At 37.8% G+C, this 26,114-nt stretch overlaps 1 protein-coding gene and 1 pseudogene across 8 annotated transcripts in view; both read right to left on the reverse strand.

Annotated features, from left to right (window-relative positions):
* Window positions 1-26,114, reverse strand: part of Mycbp2 (MYC binding protein 2) — a 227,615-nt gene that overhangs the window by 112,351 nt on the left and 89,150 nt on the right. For all 8 annotated transcript variants that reach the window (XM_028771203.1, XM_028771212.1, XM_028771221.1 and 5 more), the window contains exons 24-33: window positions 23,709-23,881; window positions 22,022-22,147; window positions 21,812-21,939; window positions 17,374-17,465; window positions 14,436-14,570; window positions 12,773-12,856; window positions 10,677-10,773; window positions 8,931-9,123; window positions 8,298-8,572; window positions 5,395-5,616 (exon numbers count right to left, since the gene is read on the reverse strand). In XM_028771203.1, the coding sequence (XP_028627036.1) occupies window positions 5,395-5,616; window positions 8,298-8,572; window positions 8,931-9,123; window positions 10,677-10,773; window positions 12,773-12,856; window positions 14,436-14,570; window positions 17,374-17,465; window positions 21,812-21,939; window positions 22,022-22,147; window positions 23,709-23,881 (1,525 nt within the window). The remainder of the gene's footprint in view (window positions 1-5,394; window positions 5,617-8,297; window positions 8,573-8,930; window positions 9,124-10,676; window positions 10,774-12,772; window positions 12,857-14,435; window positions 14,571-17,373; window positions 17,466-21,811; window positions 21,940-22,021; window positions 22,148-23,708; window positions 23,882-26,114) is intronic.
* On the reverse strand, window positions 382-1,722 carry LOC114624312 (annotated as a pseudogene).

The following is a 26,114-nucleotide window of genomic DNA, read 5'->3' on the forward strand; positions in this document are numbered from 1 at the left end:
GAAGAGGCCCCAGCTGGGAGAGAAGGGAGTCGTTTTAAAACAAGGTCTTGCAACATCTGCAGACAGCCATTCTTCAGGGGTGAAGAAGTTGAGGGAAGAAGATATGGAGGAAGATAAAGACATCGGCTTCAACTTGAGAGGAGTCCAGGCAGTGGGAGACATTCTCCGCTGGGGTCTCCTCAAGGCAAAGCCCTCCCTGCAGATGCAGGGTCAGGGGTGGCAGTGCATGTGACCCTCGGCACACCTTGATTTGGGCCTTGCAACCTTTTCATAGCTGCTCTGGGACTGGTCCCTCTTGTCACGTCTTCTTTGCCATACTAAGTTACACCCAGGCGCTCTCTGAGGGTGTGAGCCAGCAGAGCCCCGACCCCCAGTGGCTTGCTAGATGGCTTCTTGCTTGGTGATCGTTGGCTGGGGGATGGCGGAGGGAAGCTTGACGATGGTGGTGATGGCTCCTGGCAGGAGTTTGTAGGATTCAGATCCCGAGCCACTTGGTGGCGATGGCTGTGGAGTCTCGGGGGTGGCTGCCTGCCCCCTGGGTCGGGGCCACTCACACATCTTTCCATTGCTGAGATGAGAGGGCATCGTGTTGGCAACTATGACATTGGTGCCCATGTGTTCTTGCATCATGTGAGGGTGTAGGGGGTGGTGGGCGTGGGGTGCATCACTGGCAGACCCTCCGAGCAGCATCTCCTGCAGCAGGTTGTCAATCTTGGCCATGCCGAAGAGCTTGATGAACTTGATCTGTTCGATCACCTGCCATGTGATGCTCTGCAGAGTGGGCAGCAGCAGCAGCAGCTCTGCAAAGCGGCCCAAGAGTCGTATTGCCGGTCGTTGATGTAATCCTCTAGGCTCACCTGCACCTGCGACCGCAGTCGCTTGATCTTGCCTGGGTCACTCAGCCCCTTGGCATCTGGGTCGAAGATGATGATGGCTTTGAGGCAGGCATATTCGTTGTCGTCTATCTGCAGCTCTTGGAAGGGCAGGACCAGCTCATCAAGGATGCGGATGGACACACGGCTCATCTCCACTAGCTCCGGACAGTGTCGAGGGACGATGTAGTCACTGCCTAGGAGAAGCACATCCTTGAACACCATGGACCTCTTGGTGGCTCCGAGCAGCAGATGTTCGCCAGCGTGGGCTCTGAGCAGCGCCACCTGGTCATCCAGAAGAAGCTTGCAGAAGGCTAGGATGTACTTGGCCCACTCAACCAGGACCAACAGCTGCTCTTTCATAGACTCACATGGGTCCGTGATGTTGGCAATCTTCTTTGCCCAAATGTCGCCATTGATCCCAGAGATGGGAGAGGTGATCCGCTGGGACAGGACCTCCACCTACAGGAGCGCATTAATGGAGGGCAGGCTGCTGTCCTCATAGCTTGACCGCCTCATGCTGATCCCGTCCCGCTCATTTTGGATGGCTTCCTTCTTCATGCCAGCCCGGAAGCACTTCTTGAGCCTACACTGGTTCCTCTCATCTTTGTCTACCATGCACTGCCGGCTAAACCTGCAGGAGTACATGTGGTTCTTCCTCACGCTCCTCCTGAAGAATCCCTTGCAGCCGTCATAGCTCGTAGTCTTTTCTGGTGCCCTGATCGCCACAGATGGTGCACAGGGCACTGACACCCAGGCTATTAGATGAATTGAGGTTGGCGCCTTCAGATGGGTATGTGAAATAAGGACTTGCCATGGGAGCCCCAAGGGGCACATTCACACTGACCATGACCAAGTGTACCCAGCTGGACACTGGGGGGCATGGAGGAGCTGGGGCCCACACACAGCAGCAAAGAGGCCACTGGGAGCCGGTCCACCAGGAAGGCAGTGAGCACAGCCAGCTGCCACCTCCTGGTTATCTTACTGATTCTTCTAATCACCCAAGGTGGGTGGATACGTTAGAGTAACCAGTCACTTAGGGAACCTGTGGCTGGGGATTGTCGCTTTTGTCATAGCAACAGCAACCTGGCTAGACCTGAGGTCCACTCAGGCCCAATCTTGGATTCTGGGGTTAGGGGATCCTAAAGCCAGATGTTGAAAACGTCAGCCTTCCAATTTGAGAGAGGAGGCTTAGTAGCCAAAAATCCCAAGTTCTATCAGTAGAAAATTCCACTTGTGAAATTAGAATTTCAAATTCTAAGAAATTAAAATTTCATTAGAATTCAAACTCCAAAAAGATTTCGCCCCAAATACTAGGAAGATTATTAGTCGACTTGCTATGCACACCAAGCTCTGCTCTGTACTCCACTCTCATGCACTTTATCCACAGTGAATGGAGTGAGGCGCATTTACGATCCTTCATTAGAGGGCACAGGAACCAGTCAGTCTCTCAGTTTCCCTGAAGACGAGGAGACCACACAGCTTGGTACTGAGCTGTAATTCTTCCATCGAGACTCTACTTCCCTGACTCACAGGCATTACTTGCTATCACTCAATTTTCAAAATCACCTTCTTAGTTCCTGGATAAGTACTTTCATAATAGTTATATTCCTGCTTTATACATAAAAATATTCATGAAGAACACAGTTTGAATGAACAGGGGCCTAGAAGCTAAGTTATTTTCTCCTCCAGTCAAATCTATACCTGCATCACCCACTTAGGAATCACCATCTGTCAGGACTGTTGTCAGCATGACACACTGTTTATTCCTAAACTACAGTCTGAATGCTATACATACAAGTGCTTAAAAGGTGTTCTCTCATATTTCAGATAGTCTATTAATATCTGAGTAAATTATCATTTCTTGTGAATTTCTAACCTGATAATTTTTAGGAATTAAAATAATCCATTTTTATTTAAAACTCAAGCTAGTTTTTCCCTTCCAACTTTCCATTCTCCAGAAACTTCACTGTCCCAGAAAGTCTGGTTTGAAAAACACTCAATCGCTAAAAATACGTCATAACCAAGAATCTTGTGGTGCTTTCTTTAGGAAATATTTGCGGGAGAAAAGATTATGTCTGTTTGTTTCTAGCTTGTAGCTATCAAGAGAAACAATACAAGAAGCTGTTCAAATAACAGTCTGTCAATATGACATGTCAGATAGCAACATGTCAAATGCAAAGCAATACTAGCTTTCTAAATGATTTTTGGAAGTTTCTAGCAAATCTTTACATATTTTCCCCTGATGTGGCAATAGTTCTAGGACTTGGGAAACTAAGGGAGAAGGATGTAAGCTCCAGCTAATTTAAGATACAGGAGGAAAAGGATCATTCTGTACATTTAAGCTGGAAAAATAACCATAACCATAGATGAGAAGTTAGGTAATGACACTGTTTAAAATACTAAATATTTGAAATGTTCTAAATATATGTATTTATGGGCATGGTTGATCATACTCTACAGAAAAATATTAAAATGTACAATCTCCAGTAGGATAGGAAGGAGAAAATGATGTAATTCTATTTTAATTAAGAATGTATAAAAATTTTATTATAAAAAACCAGTGAAAGAATATATACTAATTGTGCTACATTTTCAAAGACTTTACTTTAAACACATACTTAATTATTAATTACTACATGTTAGTATTAAAATATACAACTTTAATAGTAACTCCTAAGGAAAACACCAGAATATCCCTAAATCTTACTTTATCTCTGGATTCTTTTCCAATAAGTATCCTTTTCCCTAGATATTTTATGTAGACACCACTCTTTACATACACTTACAATTTTTACAAATTTGCCTTGATATTAAATGTGAGTGTAATATTTGGAATGGCTGAATCATGTCCTATCATGTTAGCACATCTGACTTAGCTATTTCAGTTAGTGATGAACATTTAAAGTCTAATTGAGGTTTCTAACCTTTCCTTTTAGCAAATACACATGCAGCTTCAGTGTTCTAATTACTCTTCCAGTTCTCTCTGAAAACACTGACAACAAGCAGCAGTGAAATGACAGTTTTTCACCTAAAAGTATCTGGTAGTTTGTAGACACTCAATTCAAAAGCTGTGAATGTTTTTACCCACTTCAACTATAACCTAGTTAAAATTACAGTAAATAAGTGTGCAATAAATACTTGCTAAAAGGTTGAAAAAGATATTTAGACTAATTTAAAGTGCAAACAGCCATCTATAGGGTTAAGGTAGTATCTTTCTTCATAATCTAATCAGCAATTGAAATTTAAAAGAAAAAATTTTAACTTTTTCTAATTTTCTAGGAACAAATAACTATCTTAGTATTTCTTTCCCTGACACTCTTTAATAATAACTAATAAGGCTGATGTTTTCCAATGCTGGCTCTTAAATTACTTTAAGTTTCTACAAACTCAAATTTAAGGATTTAAGGATCCTACAAAGATATGTGCTATTGTTTTTTTTATAGTGCTTTCTAATAGTGCAGAAGCAGTTACTAAATAATGTTTTCTATGTTTAACATGCCAGCATATTTTTAAAAACCCATCTCATAAGTTATTTATTTCTTATTTTATCCATTCATGTATTTTGTGTATGTATGTGTATGTGTGGAAGTGTGTGTACACACACATGTGATAGTCACAGGACAATGTGTAAGTGCTGGCTCTCCTTCCACCATGGAGGGTCTGGATCAATCTGAAGTTGTGCTTGGTGGCAAGCACCCTTATGCACTGTGTCATTTGCTAACCCTATTTAGAACAGAAAAGATTGCCTATGCTATCTGTAACTTTCTTTTTTTTTTCATTAATTTACTTATTTATTTTACATCCCAATTGCTTTACCCCTCCCACATGGTCCCCCCTCAGAGAGACCCTACTCCTGTTCCCCCCTTCCCCTTCTCCTCTGAGAGGTTGGTGCCCATCCCTCCCTGGGTATCCCGCATCCTGGCATACTGAGTCCCTGCCGTGTAACTTACTTTCAAATGAAACAGCAATAAGCGAATATATATGTATTTACTGTCTAGTCACATTTTAGAGGTGAGCTGTCATTTAGAATAAGACTCCGCATTGTGGTGGTTTGAGTTAAGAATGGCCTGCATAGGCTCCTATGATTGAATGCTTGGTTCCCAGCCAGCGGAACCACTGAAAGGATTAGGAGATACAGCATTGTTAGAGGAGCTGTGTTTCACTGAGGGTGAGCTTCAAGGTTTCAAAAGCCCATACCAAGCCTAGTTTCTCTGCCTACTGCTGCTGGATCCTGATGTAAGCAGCTATGCCATGCCTGCCTGTCACTATGCTCCACACCATAATGAAACTATAAGCAAGCCCCCAATTAAGTTTCCTTCGTCATAGTGTTTTGTCATGGCAGTAAAATAGTAACTAAAACTTTTCACATAAACATGAGAATTAGAGAATAGCTTATTATGAGACAGATAATCATTTGCAAATATAATAATTATCAATAAGGAAGATGAGGTACCAAACTATGTATGTCTCTACTTATTGTTTTATTCTTCCATTGTAAGAGATTTCCAAAAAGACATACCTGGCTGAGCTTTTCCATATGTCCCACTAAGAGTGGGAATCGATGAACTAGTGTTGAGTCGTTCTCCGTGCTGACTTGCTTAACAATCGATCGCAGCAACACTTCTCCATCATATGCGATAGGGAAGAGAGACGTCAGCTTCACAGACGTGTGACACAGAGCTGACATAACAGCTGCAAGAAGTCGGCTACTTGATGTCTTAAAGTTTGCTTCCTGGATATCCTTGTAAGAACAAAAGTAGGCCTTAAATACTGCATCAATGAAACCAAGTTTCTTTATATATACCAAAGTATATATCACTCAGTCATTTAAGTGGCTTTAATACTGGATAATAGCACATCAATACATTTAGACATAATTAAACTATTATCTAGTAGTAATGATGGGAGAGGAACTCAAGAAAAGTTTATGTACAGTCCTATTGCAACCCAATGTTCATACGTGTGCGTGTGTGTGTCTGTACAATCCCATTCTTCCCACCATCATTTTCAGTGTGAGATGTTAAAGGACTCCCATTAGACTCTATCAAACACACAGTCTGTAAGCAACAAAATTACTTTACACAAAAATAAACAATACGAATTGAACTTCTGTAATACCATTTTACTAAGGCCATAAAATTATGTTTCATACACCAGTTTATGTAAAAATCTTAGCTCAGCTATACATTTTTTTCTGAGTTTTTAAAACTAATCAACCAAGGAAATCCTAATTGAAATAAATCCTACATATACTAGCTCTTCAAACAGGTGTGTTCCTAGTGAAGCATAAAAAGACAGGAATATATCATTTTGATCCAATGTTACAAAAGCTACCTAGCAAAGGGAGACTGCTATGCTGAGAATACTTATTTACCCACTGGTCCAGGCAATACCCTTCTAGGGAACCACTGGTAGGATAAATACACTCTCCTTCTTACAGGGATCAAATTACACTGGGATTCCACCATGGTGACAATGAATCAGGGAGAGCAGAATAAATAAAGACTTGAAGCTATCATTTTTACTACTATATTAAATGGAAGTGTTAAGAACACACAATACATGCTTCCAAACTTGGGGTAACATTCAAGACTTCATGGTTAAGGAGGATGTTAGATTGCTCTTCTACAACACAGCATACTGATTCCAAACTAAGGAAAGTATTCAATATTATTTATCAGCAAGTAAGATGTTAGTTACAGCTTGTTCTTAAGATCCTTTATCAGGTTAGGATGTTTCACTACATCCTTGTTTACAAAGTTTTTATCACTAATTAACTGCTAATTCTGGTGAATACATTTTGAATATCTATTGAAAGAATGATTTTCTCTTTATTTAGTTAATATTCTACTGATTTCTAGATGGTAAATCTGCATTTCAAGATAACACTACTCTATTCATAATTTTAACTCAACAGTATTATAAGAATACATATACCTTAGTGATATTTGTCCAATATTTATTCTCACAATATCTCTTAGGTTTTGGTATCCAGCATATCATAAGTTATCAGCTCTGTTTTATGAAGTAATGTGTTAAAGATGTTATTCTTTAACAATGTTTAAAGACTCTACAAATGACAATATCTAAGTTAGGAATTTTGTTTGTGGCAAAGTTTTAAATAATGAATTCTATTTTTTTAATGGGCAAAGGCAATTAAAATCCTCCTTTTTCCCCTTATTTTAGAGATAAGGCCTTGCTAGGTAGCCCTGTTTGGCCTGGAACTTATTATGTAGACTATACTCTTTAAAGTAAGTTTTTAAAAATGCGTATCTGAGTGTTTTTCCTGCATGTATGACTGTGTACCACTTAGGACCAATTAGGATGCCTGCCATGGTGGAACTGGAGTGATGGGTTCTTGTAAGCCCTCATGTGGGCACTGGACATTGGCCCTGTATCCTCTGGATGACTAGCCAGTATTCTTAATGGCTGAGCTAGCATCTCTTTGGTCCTGATTTTACAATTTTAATCTTTTAAATTCTTCTAGATTTATTTATGTCCAAGTATGTGATTTATCTTAGCAAATATTCTATGTGTACTAGAAAAATATGCATTCTATAGCTGCTTATTATAATTTATAAACGTCAATAAGATTAATGTAGGGGTGGAGAGGTGGTTGCATTCAGTAGTTAAGAACACGTCCTCAAAAAAAAAAAAAGAAAAGAAAAAGGAAAGAAAAGAAAAAAAGACTACTTCCTCCTTTTCCAGAGGTTGAATATCTAATTCTTAGCATTCATATTCAGTAGGTCATAACTGCCTATGACTCCAGTTCCAACAGCCCTCTTCCCCTCTCTCTACATAGATAGATAGATAGATAGATAGATAGATAGATAGATAGATAGATGGATGGATGGATGGATGGATGGATATAGATTAATACATAATTAAAGATAAAACAAAATCTTAAAAGATCAAGATGGTTTACATCATTGTTCACTTTTTGTCTGCTGTATCATTTATTACTGCAACATGAGAACTGAAATCTCCAACCGTCAGACTCAATGTCTCACTCTGCCCTATAGCTCTGTCAAGCGCTTGTGAGTGAATCAATGATGTTTCCACGTCTTTCACTCATTCATTCCCTCTTCCTGTTCTTACAACTGGAAAGCTGCCCAGGGTTCTGTGGTGCTGCATTTGTTCTCCCAGTCACTATACTCTCTCTCCCTCTCTCAGATAACTTCACCTTTAGACTGCAAAAAAAAGTGGGCAGTTACAGAAACATATCTCATAATTCACAACAAATAGATAATACCAGAGAATGAAGCAATTTTTCTAAGTTTTAGCTATAAAAGTGATGCATACCAAGTAGATTTCTAACTTATCACTAGTAATTAATAAGGTAAGAATATGTGAATCAATTTTCTTGCAGAATATTAAGCAATGCATTTTATTTTCAACCAATACCTTCTAAAGGTAACTTACCTGATCCAGACAGTTGAGCAGGTCACAGAGGCATGCCCACTGCAGTGCAGGCGTTGGGTAGAAGGAGTGGAAGCAGGCAGTGAATGTGTTGTGGCACTCCTGAAGGACGGCTTCTAGGAGACTCAAGGGCTGGCTCAGGTATCCCTGAGGGTCGTTATCCAACTTCACCATGCAATGATCAACTCCTTCTGATAAAATTTTTCTTAACAAAGTTCTTGTTTTTCCAATACACTCAGCTAGTTTGCTAGTTTCTTCTACAACTGCTTTTCCTGTAGCTTTGAGAAAATAAAAAGTGCCAATAAACCAGATTATGAAAATAATAATTCAGTCATTTACTGTATAAATAAAACCCAAACACCAAAACCCAGAATTGAAACTGCTTAGAAATTAAGTGTGCTTCAAAATGACTTTTTAAAATCAAAATAGAAAATCGAACTGGCATTAATACTTAAGTCTCGATAAGTGGTTGAAATATTTTCTATTTGAAAAAAAGTTTAAAAGTTACATTTTTCTGTCTTAATTTTAGGAGCAACTTAAAGGTATCTTAGGATTGTAAGCACTTGGCCATCTCTATACTGATTTTCTCAATACTTAAAATTATTTTTCCAATGTTATTTTACAAATTTATCATACCTGATACTGGGTATATTTCACAGGTGTAGACACGTAGTAACCGCAGACAACAGGTGCCCACGAAGCGTAGTCGCTCTAAGTCAAGCAGTGTAGCAGTGAACTGGAACCCTTTCAGTCCTCTAAGCTCTTCAACTCCTAAGACTAAGGTAGTCCAGCTCCAGTGAAGGATACTGAGCAACGACTCAAAGCATTCCTAATCGCAGGATGAAAAGACACACTTGAAATGAAATCACAGTCTGAATCAAAGGGAACCAAAGCGGGATGCCACTTCAAAGCTAATTTGTACTTCTTGCTGATTTGGTAGCTGAAATAAAATACGTATATATAATTTTACATTTTCCTTTTACCTGCCTAGTTAGTTTATCTTATAAATGCAGACAAAAGAAAAAAAAGAAATGACATAATTTACATATTTCTTCAAAATGATAAATCAATATAGTATAACACTTTAGTGTTAAAATATTATAAATCAGTGATATCTATCTATCTATCTATCTACACATTACCTACATATTAAAATGTATAATTAAAACTATAACCAAGTTGATTAGAAGATACTAACAAAGTCTAGAACAAAGAAGCAATTTCCGGCAGGAATATAAATCTTAGGCTAGAATAAGCAAGTAGGTTTCAGACATGAAAATGACCTTGGGCTAGGACAGGGAAGTAGGCTCAGATATTCTGATCATCCTGATAATCCTTTAGAAACAGTGATCACAGAAGTGTTCATGTAACTGGGTTTAATAGTTCTTTGACTATTTGTGTTTATTGTCTTGCTTGTTCCTTGACTATTTGCATCTATTGTATGGCTAGACCCTCAACGTAGAACCTTAATACTTGCATGTAATTAAAATGGTATAAAAGCAAAAAGTAGGAGGGGGAATGGGGAAAGGTAATAACATCTAAAATGTAAACAAATAAAATATCTAATAAAAACAACAAATACTAACAAAACTCACTGTTTGGATTTTATTTTTTTTAATTCTCAAGAATGGGTTCATGGGGATGGCTTCCTTGAGGTTCTAGATAGTCTGAAGAATGCCACATTTAAATGATGGCAAACATTAGAATCTCAGAAAGGAACACATTGCTCACCAGTCCTCACCAAGATCCAGATGATAAATGAAAATTTTAAAATAAATGACTGAATATATGTGCTACATAAATAATTTCAATTACCTGTTGACCAAAAGGCCATTTATATACACATACAGAAATTATTGGAAACGACAAGAACAGTATCGTCTTAATGAAAAGATACTAAATTAATTGCTTAGGAGGGTCTGTATCTAATCAGAAACATCACAGGTTATTTCAGATGTAAAACAACCAATTCATCTGGACATGGTAAAATCACAAGAAACATCGTAACTTTTGCACTACTGAAAGGATATATTATCTTTGCATAGACCATCTATAAACACCAAAATAAAAGCAGATCTGGAAGAAGAGATCCTTGACCTCATGAAGGCTGGACGCCCCAGGGGGGTGGGAATTTTGAGGGTGGGGAGGTGGGAGTGGGGGGGTAGGTAGGGGTTACATCCGAAGAGAAGGAGGAGGGGTGAGGGGATAGGGGGTTCCTGGGTGGGTGGGGGATGGGGTAAGGGGACAACATATGAAATATAAATAAAACATCCAATAAAAAAAAAAGAAAAAACAACAACAACAACAAAACTATGCTGAGATAGCCTTACAATTAACACACAGCACTAAATATCAAAGCTTAGAAGTTTCAAAGTGTCTTACCACGGAGACAGTTCTTGCAAAAGATCTCTTTAAAATGTGAACAGGCTCACTAGTTTGCTGTTTGCTTTTTGAAGTGCTTCCATCGCTGGTCGGGAGTCTGGTGGTAGAAGGTAAACGACAGACTCTGTTCAAATGCCCAGTGACAATTGTTAATGTACGTTCATTATTATTAGTGGAGTCCTCAGTTACAAATGGAGTATCTATATTATGTCCCATTATCCCCAAGGCTCAAGGACCATAATAGAAGAGAGGACAGAAAGATTTTTAGAGCCAGAGAGAGGTTTGGTGGACAGGAGCAAACCAGTGTCTTCTGGACTTGACTGGAATGCTAAACTCATGGAGACAGTGCATCTGTGGTTGCCAGTACAATACCAGCACAAGACTTGCATAATACCAGTTGACATGCCAATGTGGATGGGAGAAAACTCCCAATCCCACCACAGATAAAAAGCTATAGACAATCAATGGCAGCTGAGAGTGGGAATGGAGTTTTCTCTAGGGAGGAGCTTATGGTTGGTTACACAATTCCAAGTGCACAGCACTAAACACATGGCAGTAACACTAAATGCACTCAGTGTAAGATATCATCTACCCACCTACCTAACTACAAACCTACACACACACACGCACACACACACAAACACATGTGTGCATACACACATTTATATAGATACAGTATTCATATGTAAAAATATATGTATTCATGAAATATATAATATTAAGTAACTAAATATTAAAATCAGTGTACATCAAAGATTGTGAAACTAAACCAAACAATAAATTACAGGTAAAATTTCATGTTTAAGTGTATATTAGAAATAATGAAAATTCACCTTCAAAAAAACATATATACATACATACATACATATATATATATGTATGTATATTAAGAATTCAGTAAAAAAATCAGAAAGGCAAAAAAGGGGTATGAAGTAGGGCTAGCAGAAGGGCAGGATAGATCTGGAATGAATTAGAGGGAGAAGTATGGGTGAATATTTTCAAATTACATTGTGAAATTCCCAAAGAAGTAATAAAAATAATATGTTAAAATATACATTTGCCATAGTGAAATAATCAACTTTAATATTTAGCATTAAAAATATAAATGTTACTCTCCCTAGCAATACAGCTACAGTTATTCAACAGTAGTACATGAAAGCAGTCTGGTACAATTTGTTATGTTCACAAAGTACTTTTGAGCTAGAGAGATGGCTCAGGTCTTAAAAGCCAAAGCTCCAGCCAAGCAGACAAACACTGTTAATGTTAAAAACAAGGGCTGCAATAATGTAAAGACCAAAAATTCTTTCTGGATAAATATAAGATTTCTAATATTCAAATTCTTTCAGTGATTACTAGACAATATGAAAGAGAGAGTTACTTTTACTTTTGGGGACTATGTATAACTAGAAAAGCATTTTTAATGGGAGTTTAATCTAGAAATAGACAAATACTTTGAAATATGAAATATGCCTCATTCCATGTTTGAATTACTGTGAATTAACTAAAATTCCTATTGTTAATAATATAATAAACATGAGTGAGCAATCTGGTATTTCATTTAAAAGTGGAAGCTAATGGTAAAAGGTTTTTCAATGACTTTTATCTCAAAATAAATAATGTTGTAACCGTATCAGGACAGAGATTAAGCAAAGTACTGGGTTGCTTGCCCAGCCTTTGTTAGTCCCTCGGTTTAATCTCTAGCACAGAAAAGAAAAAAAGAGTCCAATACATTGACTAGGTGCACATCTGAAGTATTTTCCCATCCTAATTTACACTCTTTAAGACAGACTTTATTACATTTTGAAACTGGTATTAAAATAAAAAAGCAGATTAAAAATAGCCATTGGCACGTTGCTATTGTTATAATACTGATGCAAAGTCATGTATAATTTTGAATTATATATGATGCAGAAGATATTCATAAAATTATACTAAATACTAACAAAATTTTAAATAGCTATATTCTACCAGTATAACATTAATTTGCTCAGTGCTTGAGTAATTTCTCCATTGTTGAATAATTTATGTGAATTTATTTCAGCACAGCAAATGAATAAGTTGTATTAGTTAACTAGAAAGTTAGTTGACTTTCATACCTGTATAACAGTTGAGGTATCTGACCAGCATTTACATCGGTACCGTTATTTGACTTCTTTGAACTCTTGAACTGGAAAACCACCCTAAAGGAGCAAGAAGGAATGGGATGACATCGAAAATTAAAGTTAGTAAGAAATTTAATAATAATCTCTTCAAATTTTATGCTAATGAAAATTATTTATTTGTTAAAATGAATCACAACTGAAACAGTAGTATTCTGACTTATAGCTGCTGAGTTATGAACCAAACAAATGACTGAGCTTGACAGGAATTCCTGGATTAGGAGCCTCTTGCCTCTCTGTCCTTCGGCTTGATTTTGACCTACACAGTCAGTTTCTAACTAAAGATTTCTACTTCAGAGTATAAAAGTAGCTTAACTAGATTCATGTAGAAGCTTTAGTCTCCAAGAGTCGTGAGATTCCATTTGGAACAAACTATATACAATAACCATGCCAATTTTAGGTAAATTTAGTTCTAGCAAAAATATAATAGAGAGCTGGAAGAGAAACATCCTAAGTTAAACATCTATTTAACTTCCTGTAAATACTCATTAAAACATAATTCACTGCATAAATTAGCATGTACCTTTTATACTACTATGTTCAAAAGAAATAAAATGAACTCGGTTTCTCTTACAAACACTAGGATCAGATGAGACGTGTAGATAGAGGGCTGGGTTCTGTACATGGTAACCACGCCATTACTCTAAGCATATCATTTTCCCATTGTATTTCTCTAGTTTCATGAGTATGGACGGGAAAATAACTGCTTTAAAACTTACTGAGGGAATCAAATGGTGTACAGTAAAAGGAAGTGCTTACTTACTTAGTGCAGTGTGTCTGTATGTGCATGCCCCTGTGAGTGCTTGTGCTTATGTGTATGTGTACACATGGAGACTATGGGTCTACCTCTATTATTGCTTGCTAAGAGCCAGATGTTTTAGGAAAACGTCTATCCCAGGTGGTGGTGGCATATGCCTTTAACTCTTGCACTTGTGTGGCAGAGACAGAAAATTTCTGTGAGTTTCAGGCTAGCCTGGTCTACAGAGTAAACTCCAGTAAAGCCAGAGCTACACAGAAAAAAAGAAAAGAAAAAAAGAAAAAAACAAAAACAAAAACAAAAGGAAAAAGAAAGGTCTCATGTCTCTCACTAGGTTGAAACTTTTCAACTTGGATAGGTTGTCTGACCAGCATGCTCCAGGGACACACTTGACACTGCTTCCCAGTGTGTGTTACCACATTCCAATTTTCTACATGGATTCTTGGGATTAGACATGGCTCCTCCTCGCATGCTTGTATGGCAAACACTTCACTGACTGAGCTTTCCTCCTAGTCTCAAAGTGGTACAATTTTTCTCTGCGTTTCATTAAGATAGTATTTTATATGACAGAAGCTTTGTATCTCACAAACTGTTTGCATATATAGTATCGATATCAACCTACTCATCAAAACATATATGTATATATCTGTATATAAACTATATATGTATATATGCACTATATGTTTATATATGGATGTATACACACATATATCCTTTTTCTGATTCCAAATTCATCAGTATCCTGTACCCTTCCTCAATCCAATTGTTAATTTGGTTATAAAGCTTTGAAACAACTTGATACTAGTAGGAACTGAATGAGTTAAAGGTTAACACTGTGCTCACCCATCATCTGTGGTAATTGAAGCTTGTCCGTGAGACCCACAGTCACTGCTGGGGCCTGACACACGAGCCCATGCTACATACCACCATCCAGCTTGCAGGAGAACTGGCTCATCAAACATCATTGCATATTTTTCTCTAGAGAAATTAAGAAGTCAAACACGTTTGCACTTGTCTGTTACATGTACTTGCTGTCAACTGCCTTATGCCAAAACCCATGAAATTCCTTTGATTTTTTTTTTTAGATTCTTGCCAGATAAGAATCTTAAAATTTGGACACTTAAATTTCAGTTCCTTATGTTTGGAAGATCAAATTTTCTTTCTTTTCTTTGTGGATTCTAGAACATGCTTAAGTTTTACAAAACTTTCAAATTAAAACAAGACAAATTTGAAATTGTTATAAAAGCATTACCCAGACAAGAGTATTTTCCTCTTAGTTTTAAGAACTTTCATGTATGAATTCCCCTCCAAATAAAAATCTTTAAATAATGAAAAGGTCAAAAAATGTTTAGTTCACTTAGTTGTCTGTGGACTAAATTAATTCAGATGCTCTATGGAATTGAGCCTGTCAGAGAACAAGAACTACATACACAAAACCATTAATTAATTTAGTGTAACAGAAAATGACATTGAACAGTAAGAATACCTGGGAGGTGGCCGAGTGAAAGTGACTGGCTCTAACTGATACTGATAATAAACAAAAGGAAAGAGCAATAAGCAGTAGAGTGAACAGATCTGAGTAAAAATACGTGAGGGGGAAACACCACACAAAGAGGGGATCCTGCCTTGTTAATACAGGATGATGTATGAATGAAGACTAAATCAAAAAGATCCAAACGCTACCCAGAAACCTCGGGCCGAGTGAGTGAGATGATGAGGAAACTCGAGACCACTCGCTACCAAACTCACCATAGTTTAAATCTTAGAACCATGATTCTCCGTGGAAAACAAATAGCAAATAATAATGGTATATTAAAGTTTCATGAAAATTATCTTTTTTAAATGCCCCATAACAACAACATCATACAGTCTAACGCAGTGATTCTAACTTTCCTACTGCAGTTCCTCATGTTGTGGTGACCCCACCAATAAAATTATTTTCATTGCTACTTCATAACTGTGTTTTTGCTATTGTTATGAATTATAATATAAATATATTTGAAGACAGACGTTTGCCAAAGGTGTTGTGATCTATAGGTTGAGAACCATTGATCTAGTGCTTAAAGTAAACAAATACACTAATTTTCTTTAGATACACTCTTCAGTTCTCAAAAGTATATATCTCTAATAATAAAGGTAAAACCAATGTTTTGTCTTTATTTCTGAAAAGATGTAAAATTATCAGCAAAAAGTTGTTATGCACCTTTTAAGGTTACTTTCGTGTGGTAGTGGTGGTGGTGGCAAGTGTATATATGCATCCATGAGATTGCGATTGCATGTGTGTGTGTGTGTGTGTGTGTGTGTGTGTGTGTGCGCGCATGCACTCCTAGAAGCCAAAATCACCATGGAGAGTTTTCCTTACTTGTTCTCCAGCTTATTTTTTGACACAGGGCTATCTCACTAACCCTGGAGCTTGCCTATTTTGCTAGACTGGCTATCCTATGCGTGCCAAGGATCACCTATCTCCACAGCCCCACCACTTCCTTGGCTTTTTTTCCCTATTTATTTATTTATTTATTTATTTATTCACTTCACATCTGATATGCAGGCCCCTCCCTCCTCTTCTCCAACCTCCTTTTCCACTCCCCTTTTCACTCAGAGGGAGGGAGCTCTCTACTCCAGCACCAACTTGTCTTGGAACATTAAATTGAATCAGGACTAAGGACATCCTCTTCCACTGAGGTCAAACAAGGCAGTCCAGCTAGGGGAAAGAATACCTTGGCTTTTATGTGAAGGTTGGCAATCTGAACTAAGGGTGTCATGTGCGCACGAGCGTGAGAGAGAGAGAGAGAGACAGAGAGAGAGAGACAGAGAGAGAGAGAGAGAGAGAGAGAGAGAGAGAGAGAGAGAGAGAGAGGAGCTATACTACAATAATTGAGCCATTTCAACTAGCCACCAAATAGCATTTGTTAAACATAGCTATTATTGTGAAGTATAGTAAACTATTATTATTAAAAAGCTCAGTTTATGGGTTTTTTTTTTTTATCACAACAGACCAGGGATCAAATCACCAATTTATCATAGTGCATTAGCAAGACAATTCTTAGGATTCCAGAAAGGACTGCAAAACCTAAGACTTTTTATACTAATAAATTTTTATAAATAAATACTCTGATCTAAGTATGTTCCCAAGAGCCTTCAACAGAGCTGATATCCTCCCTGAGTGTGTCACTATCAAGCTTATACTACTGATGTGATGTCAGAGTACATGGGAATCTGAAATATGGCCTCCTATGACTACTTGACTATCTATCTATCTATCTATCTATCTATCTATCTATCTATACATATATGCACAGGTAATAAATGGTTGTTTCAGTCATTATAACACTAATATACTTACATTCTCTAAAGAGTTTACTGAAACTACATGTGTAATATATACACATTTCTATTTTCAGTTTTGAGTTACTCATCTATATGAAAAATTAAGATCACACTTACTAATCTGTTCAAACACTACATAACATTTTAGACAACAAATCACAATATAATGGATAGTGACTAAACTATTTTGCCAATCTGTGTACCTGGTATAGGGGACCAGATTATCTAGGTTTGTGTGAAGACCTTCTATGATATTCATAAGTGGACCAAACTGTTTACCAGTGAACTTCTCAGAATATATTTCCATCACTGAGTGAAGCATGGCTTTATATAGTTAAATTTCCTAACTTACAAATAGATTATTCAAAAACTTCCTTTTAAAAATATTAAATTAAAATAAAATGTTTATTTCAACTATGTGAAAACTTCACTGAATAATAAGCAAATCATTTACCTAGCAGCACAGTCATAAGCCAGCACATCAGTCTCTGCAAGAAGGTCTCCATCCGTCTCATGGTCTCCTCCATCAGGACCCAACTCAAATAGCTGGAGTACAGAAAAAACATTGTTCCCAATCATTCAGCTTTGTACATCTAAATTTATTATTTTGTGCATGTCCAATGTAACTAAATTATAAATGATATAAAGACTCTTACTTACTACTTAAATTTTAACTACTAAGTTAAATATTAACTTTAATACCTAAATAAATTATATAAGTATACATTCATTTAAAATAAGAATTATACAGTGTTTTATGGATGTATCAATTTTGTTCTATACTGGAAATTTTATATCTGATATAATAAAATAGGAATATAAACTTTCAAAGGATTTAGAAAAACAAAGCATTTTAACTAAATGATTCTAAATTCTAAATGAGATTCTAAATGAGGCAGATTCTTATTTCATTTCATTACAGTTGTAAAGATCTGAGGTCTAGTTTCCTTGACCAAAAAAGAGGGTGGATATTAACCATGTTCATCCTGTAGTGATAATGCAAATTAAATGAAAGAATATTTGTGGAACCTTTAGAGAAAAACCTTGCACAAAGACATTATGAATATATTACCACAAAGAAATTGAAAAGTCACATTAAGGCCCTCAAAAAAAAAAAAAAAAACTAAAAGGAATTCAGTAAATAGCATGGGAAAAGAAGAGATGAGAAACTTGAAATAAAGGTTTCAGATAACGAAAGACTTTACTAAGGAAAAGCAAATTATGAGGAAAGAGATCTTTTTAAAAAATGTGTTAATATGAGAATTAGATATTTTCAGAGACAAGCTATTAAATGCTTACTCAATACTAAGCTTTCATCCCTGAAATCAGACACACATGAGCCAAGCTAAACAGTCTCAGCAGGCTGTATTTACATATTTTTGCATTTATGCATGTGACAATAATAATAAAAACATTGAGAGGGAGTGAAGGGCATCATGGGAGGGGTTAGGAGGAGGAGGAGTCATGAAAGGATCTGAGGGCAGACCAGGAAAGTAGAGGGAGTGGTGTAATTATAATTTAATTAACATTTTTCTAAGAAAAATGGACTAACATTTGTAAAAACTTCATTTCTTTTCTAGAGAGTTATGTCAGATAAACTGCAATAACAGCAGATAAGACATTAAAGTGCTTTTAAAGTTATTGAACAATGACTAAGACCATACCCTAGGGCCTAGAAACCCATCTCTATGATTAGACTTTGCAGACTCTCTCTCCCAGGGGCCTCAGTAATCTCTGTTCTAAGGTAAAGTGCTCATCGCCCCTTCTCGCCAGTCTCACTCTCTACAATGGCAGGGTCTTTCACTCCATCGCCCACACAAAAGCAGATGCTGCATCTCTCTGACATCACTGTGTCTCGTCTTCAGCAGTTGTCAGTTCAACCACACTCTATTTCTGGCTGGGAATTTAATAACAGTTGGTTTTAGCTTCATTTCTGCTGCTCTAATCCAACTTAAATATAATAGCTTGCCCTTTATCTTTTTTTTTCCATTTTTTGTTTGTTTATTTCAGCTTGATTTCTCTTCAATGTTTCTTTTTTTTAAATAATTTTTTTTAATTTTTTTTTTTTTACATGAAATGCTTTTTTATAGCATGTTTTACAAGGGGAGGGGGTAAGAGGGGCCAGGTGGTGGAAAAGTACAAAATCTTCTTGGCCTGTGCCTTGAAACATGTCATGGTCTATACGGTACACTGCCTTGAATTATGATCTACCTGCTGTTCTTCAGAAGATATGGTACACTGCTTGAGTTATGGTCTCCCTGCTATTCTTAAGAAGACATGGTACTCTGCTTTGAGTCTATCTGCAGTTGCTAAGCAGGATCTTGCAGTTGCCAAGCTTCAGAGGACATTGTGCAGGTGGGGAAAGGTAGGGGGTGAGGGTAAGGGCGAGGGTCCTGGCTTCTGGCATCTCCCCCTTCTCTGTTTAGTTAGAGAAGGCATCTTATGATCAATCCCAACTATGTGAATTTTGAATTTGGATGTCTAATTATGGGGGGTCTTAGACAAGTTCACAACCCCAAAACACTGATGTGAGACGAGTCACATCGATGGTCGAAGGTTTTAGGCTGTCGACGATGGGCAACATCAAGGGACTCCGATGTGGGTGAAAGGAGGGTGAGGGCCCTGTCTTAGGCCATGTAGGCTGCACCCACTCCCAGCACCACGCACTCCTTTTCGGCTGCATTGGGTGGGCCCCTGGGAAGTGGACCTACAATAATCCCGTCATTGGGCTAACTCACAGCCATCCTAGTCTCTTGTAAATGTTGCTATTTTGCCAAAAGCCATCTACAGATTTAATGCAATCCCCATCAAAATTCCCACTCAATTCTTCTCAGAGATAGAAAGAGCAATCTTAAAATTTATTTGGAATAACAAAAAACCCAGGATTGCGAAAACTACTCTCAGCAATAAAAGAACTTCTGGAGGAATCGCCCTTTATCTTTTGTAGTGGTAGTGATTGAATTCAGGTCCTCACATGCTACACACTGCCACTTAGTAATGCCTTAAAAGAGTATCTGATAACAATACCCCAGTGTAAAACTGCTCAGTGGTTTTTCTTCTTGTCTGAGATAACCTTACAACAATTTGTCTCTTCCATTGATATTCAACAAATACTTTTAAACTCATAAAACAGGCCAGTCACAGTTCTAGGAACTAAACACATAAGGTAAAAAATACAGATCAAAAAAAACCCAAACACACAAAGCAAACCAAACAAAAAGGAGCTATTGGTCTAAGTTTGTGAGGGAATAGGATTTAGGATTTTAAGTGGACTCATCGGGGAGTCAAGGTCAAAGGTGATAAGGAAGTGAGATATGTAGGTAAGAGTTGTAGCTAGAGAGAAGAGCAAGTACCAGGGTCCTGAGGTTGCATTGCTTGACATATCTGAGGAATAAGCAAGCAACAGAAAACAGAAAACAGAGACACAGGAGGTACACACAAAATCAGAGAGGTGTTCCAGTGAGTTCTGATAGACTCTAGTCCCTTTAAGGCACTGGTTCTCAACCTGTGGGTCACAAGCCATTTGTGAGTCACATATCAGATATCCTTCATATCAGAGATTTACATTTTGATTCATAACTATCTAATTAGTTATGAAGGAGCAAAAAAATAATTTTAAGGTTGGCAGTCACCACAACTGAGGCACTAGAAGAATGGGTGGCAGCATCGGGAAGTGAGAAGCACTGCTTTAATTAAGCCTTCCTTATCCATAGGGAAGAAACTCTCTCTGATATCCCACCACTCAAAAAACTCTAGCGACAGGAGGAAGAAACATACATCATCTTAAAAAGCTTGCTGAATGTTATTCAAATGTACTACATAAATATAAATTGTCAGTTACATATAGATCACCCTGATGAGTTGGCTGGGTATTATCTACTAGAACTATACAACTCACTGAGTTTGCTTCTTTGACGTACTGAATCAAGCCATTCTGAACCATTCTGAAGATGGTGGACTGAAATACACCCAGACTAAAGCTACTGTATTTTTAGTAGAAGCAGATGTGTTAGAGGTATTCTTAACTTTTATTCTATTAAGATGATTTCCATAACTCTAAGAACTTTGATTGTTACCAAATTCATTTCTATAGTGTCTGAAAAATTTAAAGTATACATATTAACATTAACACTATGAGTAAACATTTTTTTAAGTTTTCAGTTCTGGTTGAGATTTATGTACACTATCCTCAAAATAATAAAAAGCTTTAATATATTAGATTTGGGGTATTATAGACTGATCTAAAAAACAAAACGCCTCACACAAAAGGGATTGAACTAAACTTTCTTGCAAAACATGATATTGGAATTAGGGCAGAACTTTCAGTGTGAGTTTCTTAGTAAAGAGGCAGACGCCTGCAGATAGTGTCCACACTAGTAAGGAGTACTAAAAAACAGACAGGTAATGTGCACACAAGGACTGCTGGTGCTTCAGGAGATAAACAGGTGTGGGAAACAGCCTGAAACTCAGCACACTAGTCTTAAGCTCACCACAGGGGCCTTTCTGCCTCAGCTTCCCAAGTTTCTAGGCTTACAAGCCTGTGCCAGCACACCAGGCCAACTTAAAATTTTGTACAAGATATATCCCTCCCTCTTCTCACTTTACCCCTAGTTCCCATCTGGGTGAGTGTGGAGGGTGCCTGTTTGCATAGTAATTGACAATAAAGATGTAGAAGACTTTTACAGACAACAGGTGTGTATCCTCTTACTACAACAGCTCTAGGAAGGTGACCACATAAAATAGTGCAGCCAACTAACTACTTTTTAATAATGTTTCCTTTCTCTAAAGAATCCATTAATAACAAATAAAGGGAAAAAGAGGGAAAGAACATATGCAATAAGACAACTAAGCCAAAGAAAATTCTTGGGATAAACAGTATCATTGAACCTTACCTTAATTTTAGCAGTATATTCTCCTCTTCCTCCAAACAGTCCAAGGCCACCAAGTAAAATGTCAGTGTCAGCACTGAAGCGTATGGCTTCTACTGAATGAGCAGAGTAACCCCAGCCCCCTCCGTGACCTGAAAGATGCAAATCATGAGATTTAGAATATGCCTGTGTTTCTACTATTAGAGAGCATTTGCTAAGTCTAAGCATACTTACTTTCAAACCTGTTGACTACACTGTAGTCTTCCTTGGAATAGACTTTCATCACTGCTTGTGTCTCCTCCTCTGTACTTGCAATGCCCATCTTTAAGTCCTGCATAGCAGCCAAAGTGTCAAGACAACCTAAAGCAATGAACAAGTAAAATTCAAACCTTGAAATGAAAATGTCCAGGAGCTGGAAAGAACCCAGATGTCCTTCAACTGAGGAATGGATTTAAAAACTGTGGTATATTTACACAATGGAGTATTACTCAGCTATTAAAAACAATGAATTCGAGAGGTTCCTAGGTAAATGGATGGAACTAGAAATTATCATCCTGAGTGAAGTAAGCCAATCACAAAAGAACACACATGGTATTCACTCACTGATTATCGGATATTAGCCCAGAACCTTGAAATGCCCAAGATGCAACTCACAGGCCACATGAAGCTCATAAAAAAGGAAGACCAAGTGGGGGTGATTCAGTTCTTCTTAGAAGGAGCAACAAAATACTCAAGGGAGCAAATATGGAGACAAAGTGAGGGACAGAAACTGAAGGAGGGGCTGTCTGGAGACCTTTCCACCTGAGTTCCATCCCATGTGCAGTCACCAAATGATGTGGAAGTCAGGAAGTGCATGCTGATAAGGGGCTGATATGGATGTCTCCTCAGAGGCCTTCAGGAGTCTGACATATTCAGAGGCAGATGCTCACAACTAGCCATTGAACTGATCATGAGGTTCTCAATGGAGGAGTTAGAGTGAGGACTGAAGGAGCTGAAAGGGTTTGTGGCACCATGAGGAGAGCAACAATACCTACCAACCACAGCTCCCAGGGTCCTAACCACCAGCCTGGGAGCACTTAGGGAGGGATCCAGGGCTTCAGCTGAATATGTAAGAGTGGAGGGCCCTGCTGGGCACAGGTGGAAGATGAGATCCTTGACCTCATGAAGGCTGGACGCCCCAGGGGGTAGGAATTTTGAGGGTGGGGAAGTGGGAGTGGGGAGGGTAGGAGGGGGTTGGAGAAGAAGGAGGAGGGGTAAGGGGATGGGGGGTTCCCGGGTGGGTGGGGGATGGGGTAAGGGGATAACATATGAAATGTAAATAAAATATCCAATAAAAAAAAAAAGAAAGAAAATGTCCTATCTTACCGATGTTACTAATGAATGCTATGTTAATTAATATCATTCTGAACTCTGGTCATGACGCTTGGAAGGCAAACGTTACCCACAGAGTCATCTCTCCGGCTCTTAAGTGAGTTTTCCTGAACAATCTTTTTCTAAGAGCAACACAATGCATAGGTATGTGGATTGATTTAAAAAGAAAAAAGATAGCAACTAGTTATCTCAAAAGTTCTGTATCTTAAATAAAAAAGGATATACCTAAATTAAATACTGTAAGAACATATCTCTATATTTCTAAAAGTTTATGTGTTCAAGTTTCTTTATCTCTCTATTAAGAAAATTATATTTTCAGGTATACTTTATAGTTAGGCATCCACTGATCTTTCATGATATTGGTTGAGATCTTCTGTATCATTTCATGGATGACAAACTTCTCAGGCAATTAAATTTATTTTGTGACTTGCATCCATTATTATTTAAAACATAAGGCAGAATAGCATACAAATTTAACTATTAAAAGCATCATGACCATTAGCACAGCATACATGAATGCCATTCAGCTGGCATCAAAGGGCAACCCTACCCAGGATATGCAAGGCTGCATGAGATCGGGTGGTAAGAGCCCTGGATCCTGTTGGCAGAGCAAGTTCAGGACTCAGAATACTACAACTGGACTGCATATCTGCTACAGAGGGAAGTCTGGCATCAGCAACAACTGCATTGTAACACCAGAGCTCTCTGGTGCTTGGTCGAAACCTATAGGGAAAGAAAATTAAAGCATTTTAATACTTTGAATTACTTTGAAAATTTCTAAATTGTAATTGACTATAAAATAGATAATACAGTTAGTGTACACGGGAAAATACATTATCTGTAGCTATGTTAAATACATAACTAAAGTAGTTTACTACAGAACTACAAAAAATCTGAAAACAGTAATACATTATAGAATTTTATAACTATCATAGCAATTAGATACTTAAATTTGATGCATACATAAAAAAAGATTTCTTATACCATTATACCAAAACCATTTGATAGTTCAATATCCTTAGTTATCAGGGAAATGCAAATCAAAACAACCCTGAGATTCTACCTCACACCAGTCAGAATGGCCAAGATCAAAAACTCAGGTGATAACAGATGCTGGCAAGGATGTGGAGAAAGAGGAACACTCCTCCAGTGTTGGTGGGATTGCAAGCTGGTACAACCACTCTGGAAATCACTCTGGCGGTTCCTCAGAAAATTGGACATAGCATTACCTGAGGACCCAGCTATACCACTCCTGGGCATATACCCAGAAGATGCTCCAACATATAACAAGGACACAAGCTCCACTATGTTCACAGAAGCCTTATTTAGAATAGCCAGAAGCTGGAAAGAACCCAGATGTCCTTCAACAGAGGAATGGATACAGAAAGTGTGGTATATTTACACAATGGAATATTACTCAGCTATTAAAAAAAATGCATTTGAGAAATTCTTAAGTAAATGGATGGAACTAGAAAATATCCTCCTGAGTGAGGTAACTCAATCACAAAAGAACACACATGGCATGCACTCACTGATAACTGGACATTAGCCCAAAAGCTCACAATATCTGAGATACAACTCACAGACCACATGAAGCTCATGAAGAAGGAAGCCCAAAGTGTGGTTGCTTTGGCCCTTCTTAGAAAGTGTAACAAAATACTCATGGGAGCAAATATGGAGACAAAGCATGGGATAGAACTGAAGGAGGGGCCGTCCCTTGTGCATTCACCAAAGGTAGATACTGATGTGGATGCCAGGAAGTGCATGCTGACAGGAGCCTAATATAGCTGTCTCCTTAGAGGTCTCTCCGAGCCTGACATATACAGAAGCAGATGTTCACAGCTAACCATTGAGCTGATCATGGGATTCCCAATGGAGGAGTGAGAGAAAAGACTGAAGGAGCTGAAAAGGTTTGTGGCCCCATGAGGAGAGCAACAATACCAACCAACCAGAGCTCCCAGGGTCTAAACCACCAGCCTGGGAGCACATAGGGAGGGGCCCATGGCTCCAGGTGTATATGTAGGGGAGGATGACAGTGTCAGGCATAGGTGGGCGAGGAAGTCCTTGGTCCAGTGAAGGCCCCTGTGTGGGAGAAATTGTGGGTGGGGAGGTGAAGAGTAGGATGGTGGGTGGGGGCATATCCTCATAGAAGCAGGAGGAGGGGGGATAGGATACGGGGTTCCCGGGTTGGGGGGAAAGGGGATTACATCTGAAATGTAAATAAAATATCCACAAAAAAAAAAATTAAAAAAAAGAAGAAAAAAAAGAAAATGTAAAAAGTACATATATAACAAAACTATAATAATTATAATGTATATGAACAACTATAAAACAGTAAGAGGAAAATTAATACAATAGCAAAAAATGAGCAAATGATATGGATTACTACCCTAGGACACAAGTAAAATAAACAGCCATCCAGTACTAATAAAAACTGTACAGAAGTCGAGTCACAAAGTCCTCTGTATTAGCCTCTGATTATCCAACTCACAGTAAATCCTCAAAAAGTTAGGAAAGACTATGTGAGGAGTTACTCTCTAATGAATGCAGAGTTTCAGTTTAGCAAGATGAAAATGCTCAAGAACTCTATAGGCTAACAATTTGAATACTTTTAATTTCACTGTATCAATATATTTTTTAAAAAGGCAATAAAGTTTACATTCCATTTTTATCAAAATGTGTTGTCTTTAAATTTTGTATTTTTATTTTTTTATGATTTATAATTTTAATTTATTTATTTTTATTGAATATTTTATTTATTTACAATACAGATATCCCCTTTTCCCATTTCACCTTCCTAGAACCCCTTATCCCATCCCCCCTCCTCTTTTATGCTTTTATACCATTTTGATTACATGCAAATATTAAGGTCAGTTCTAGGTTGAGGGTCTAGCAATACAGTAGATGCAAATAGTCAAGGAACAAGCAAGACAATAAACACAAATAGTCAAAGAAA

The sequence above is a fragment of the Grammomys surdaster genome, unplaced genomic scaffold (genome assembly GCF_004785775.1).
Source record: "Grammomys surdaster isolate TR1022 unplaced genomic scaffold, NIH_TR_1.0 65, whole genome shotgun sequence".
NCBI lineage: Eukaryota > Metazoa > Chordata > Mammalia > Rodentia > Muridae > Grammomys > Grammomys surdaster.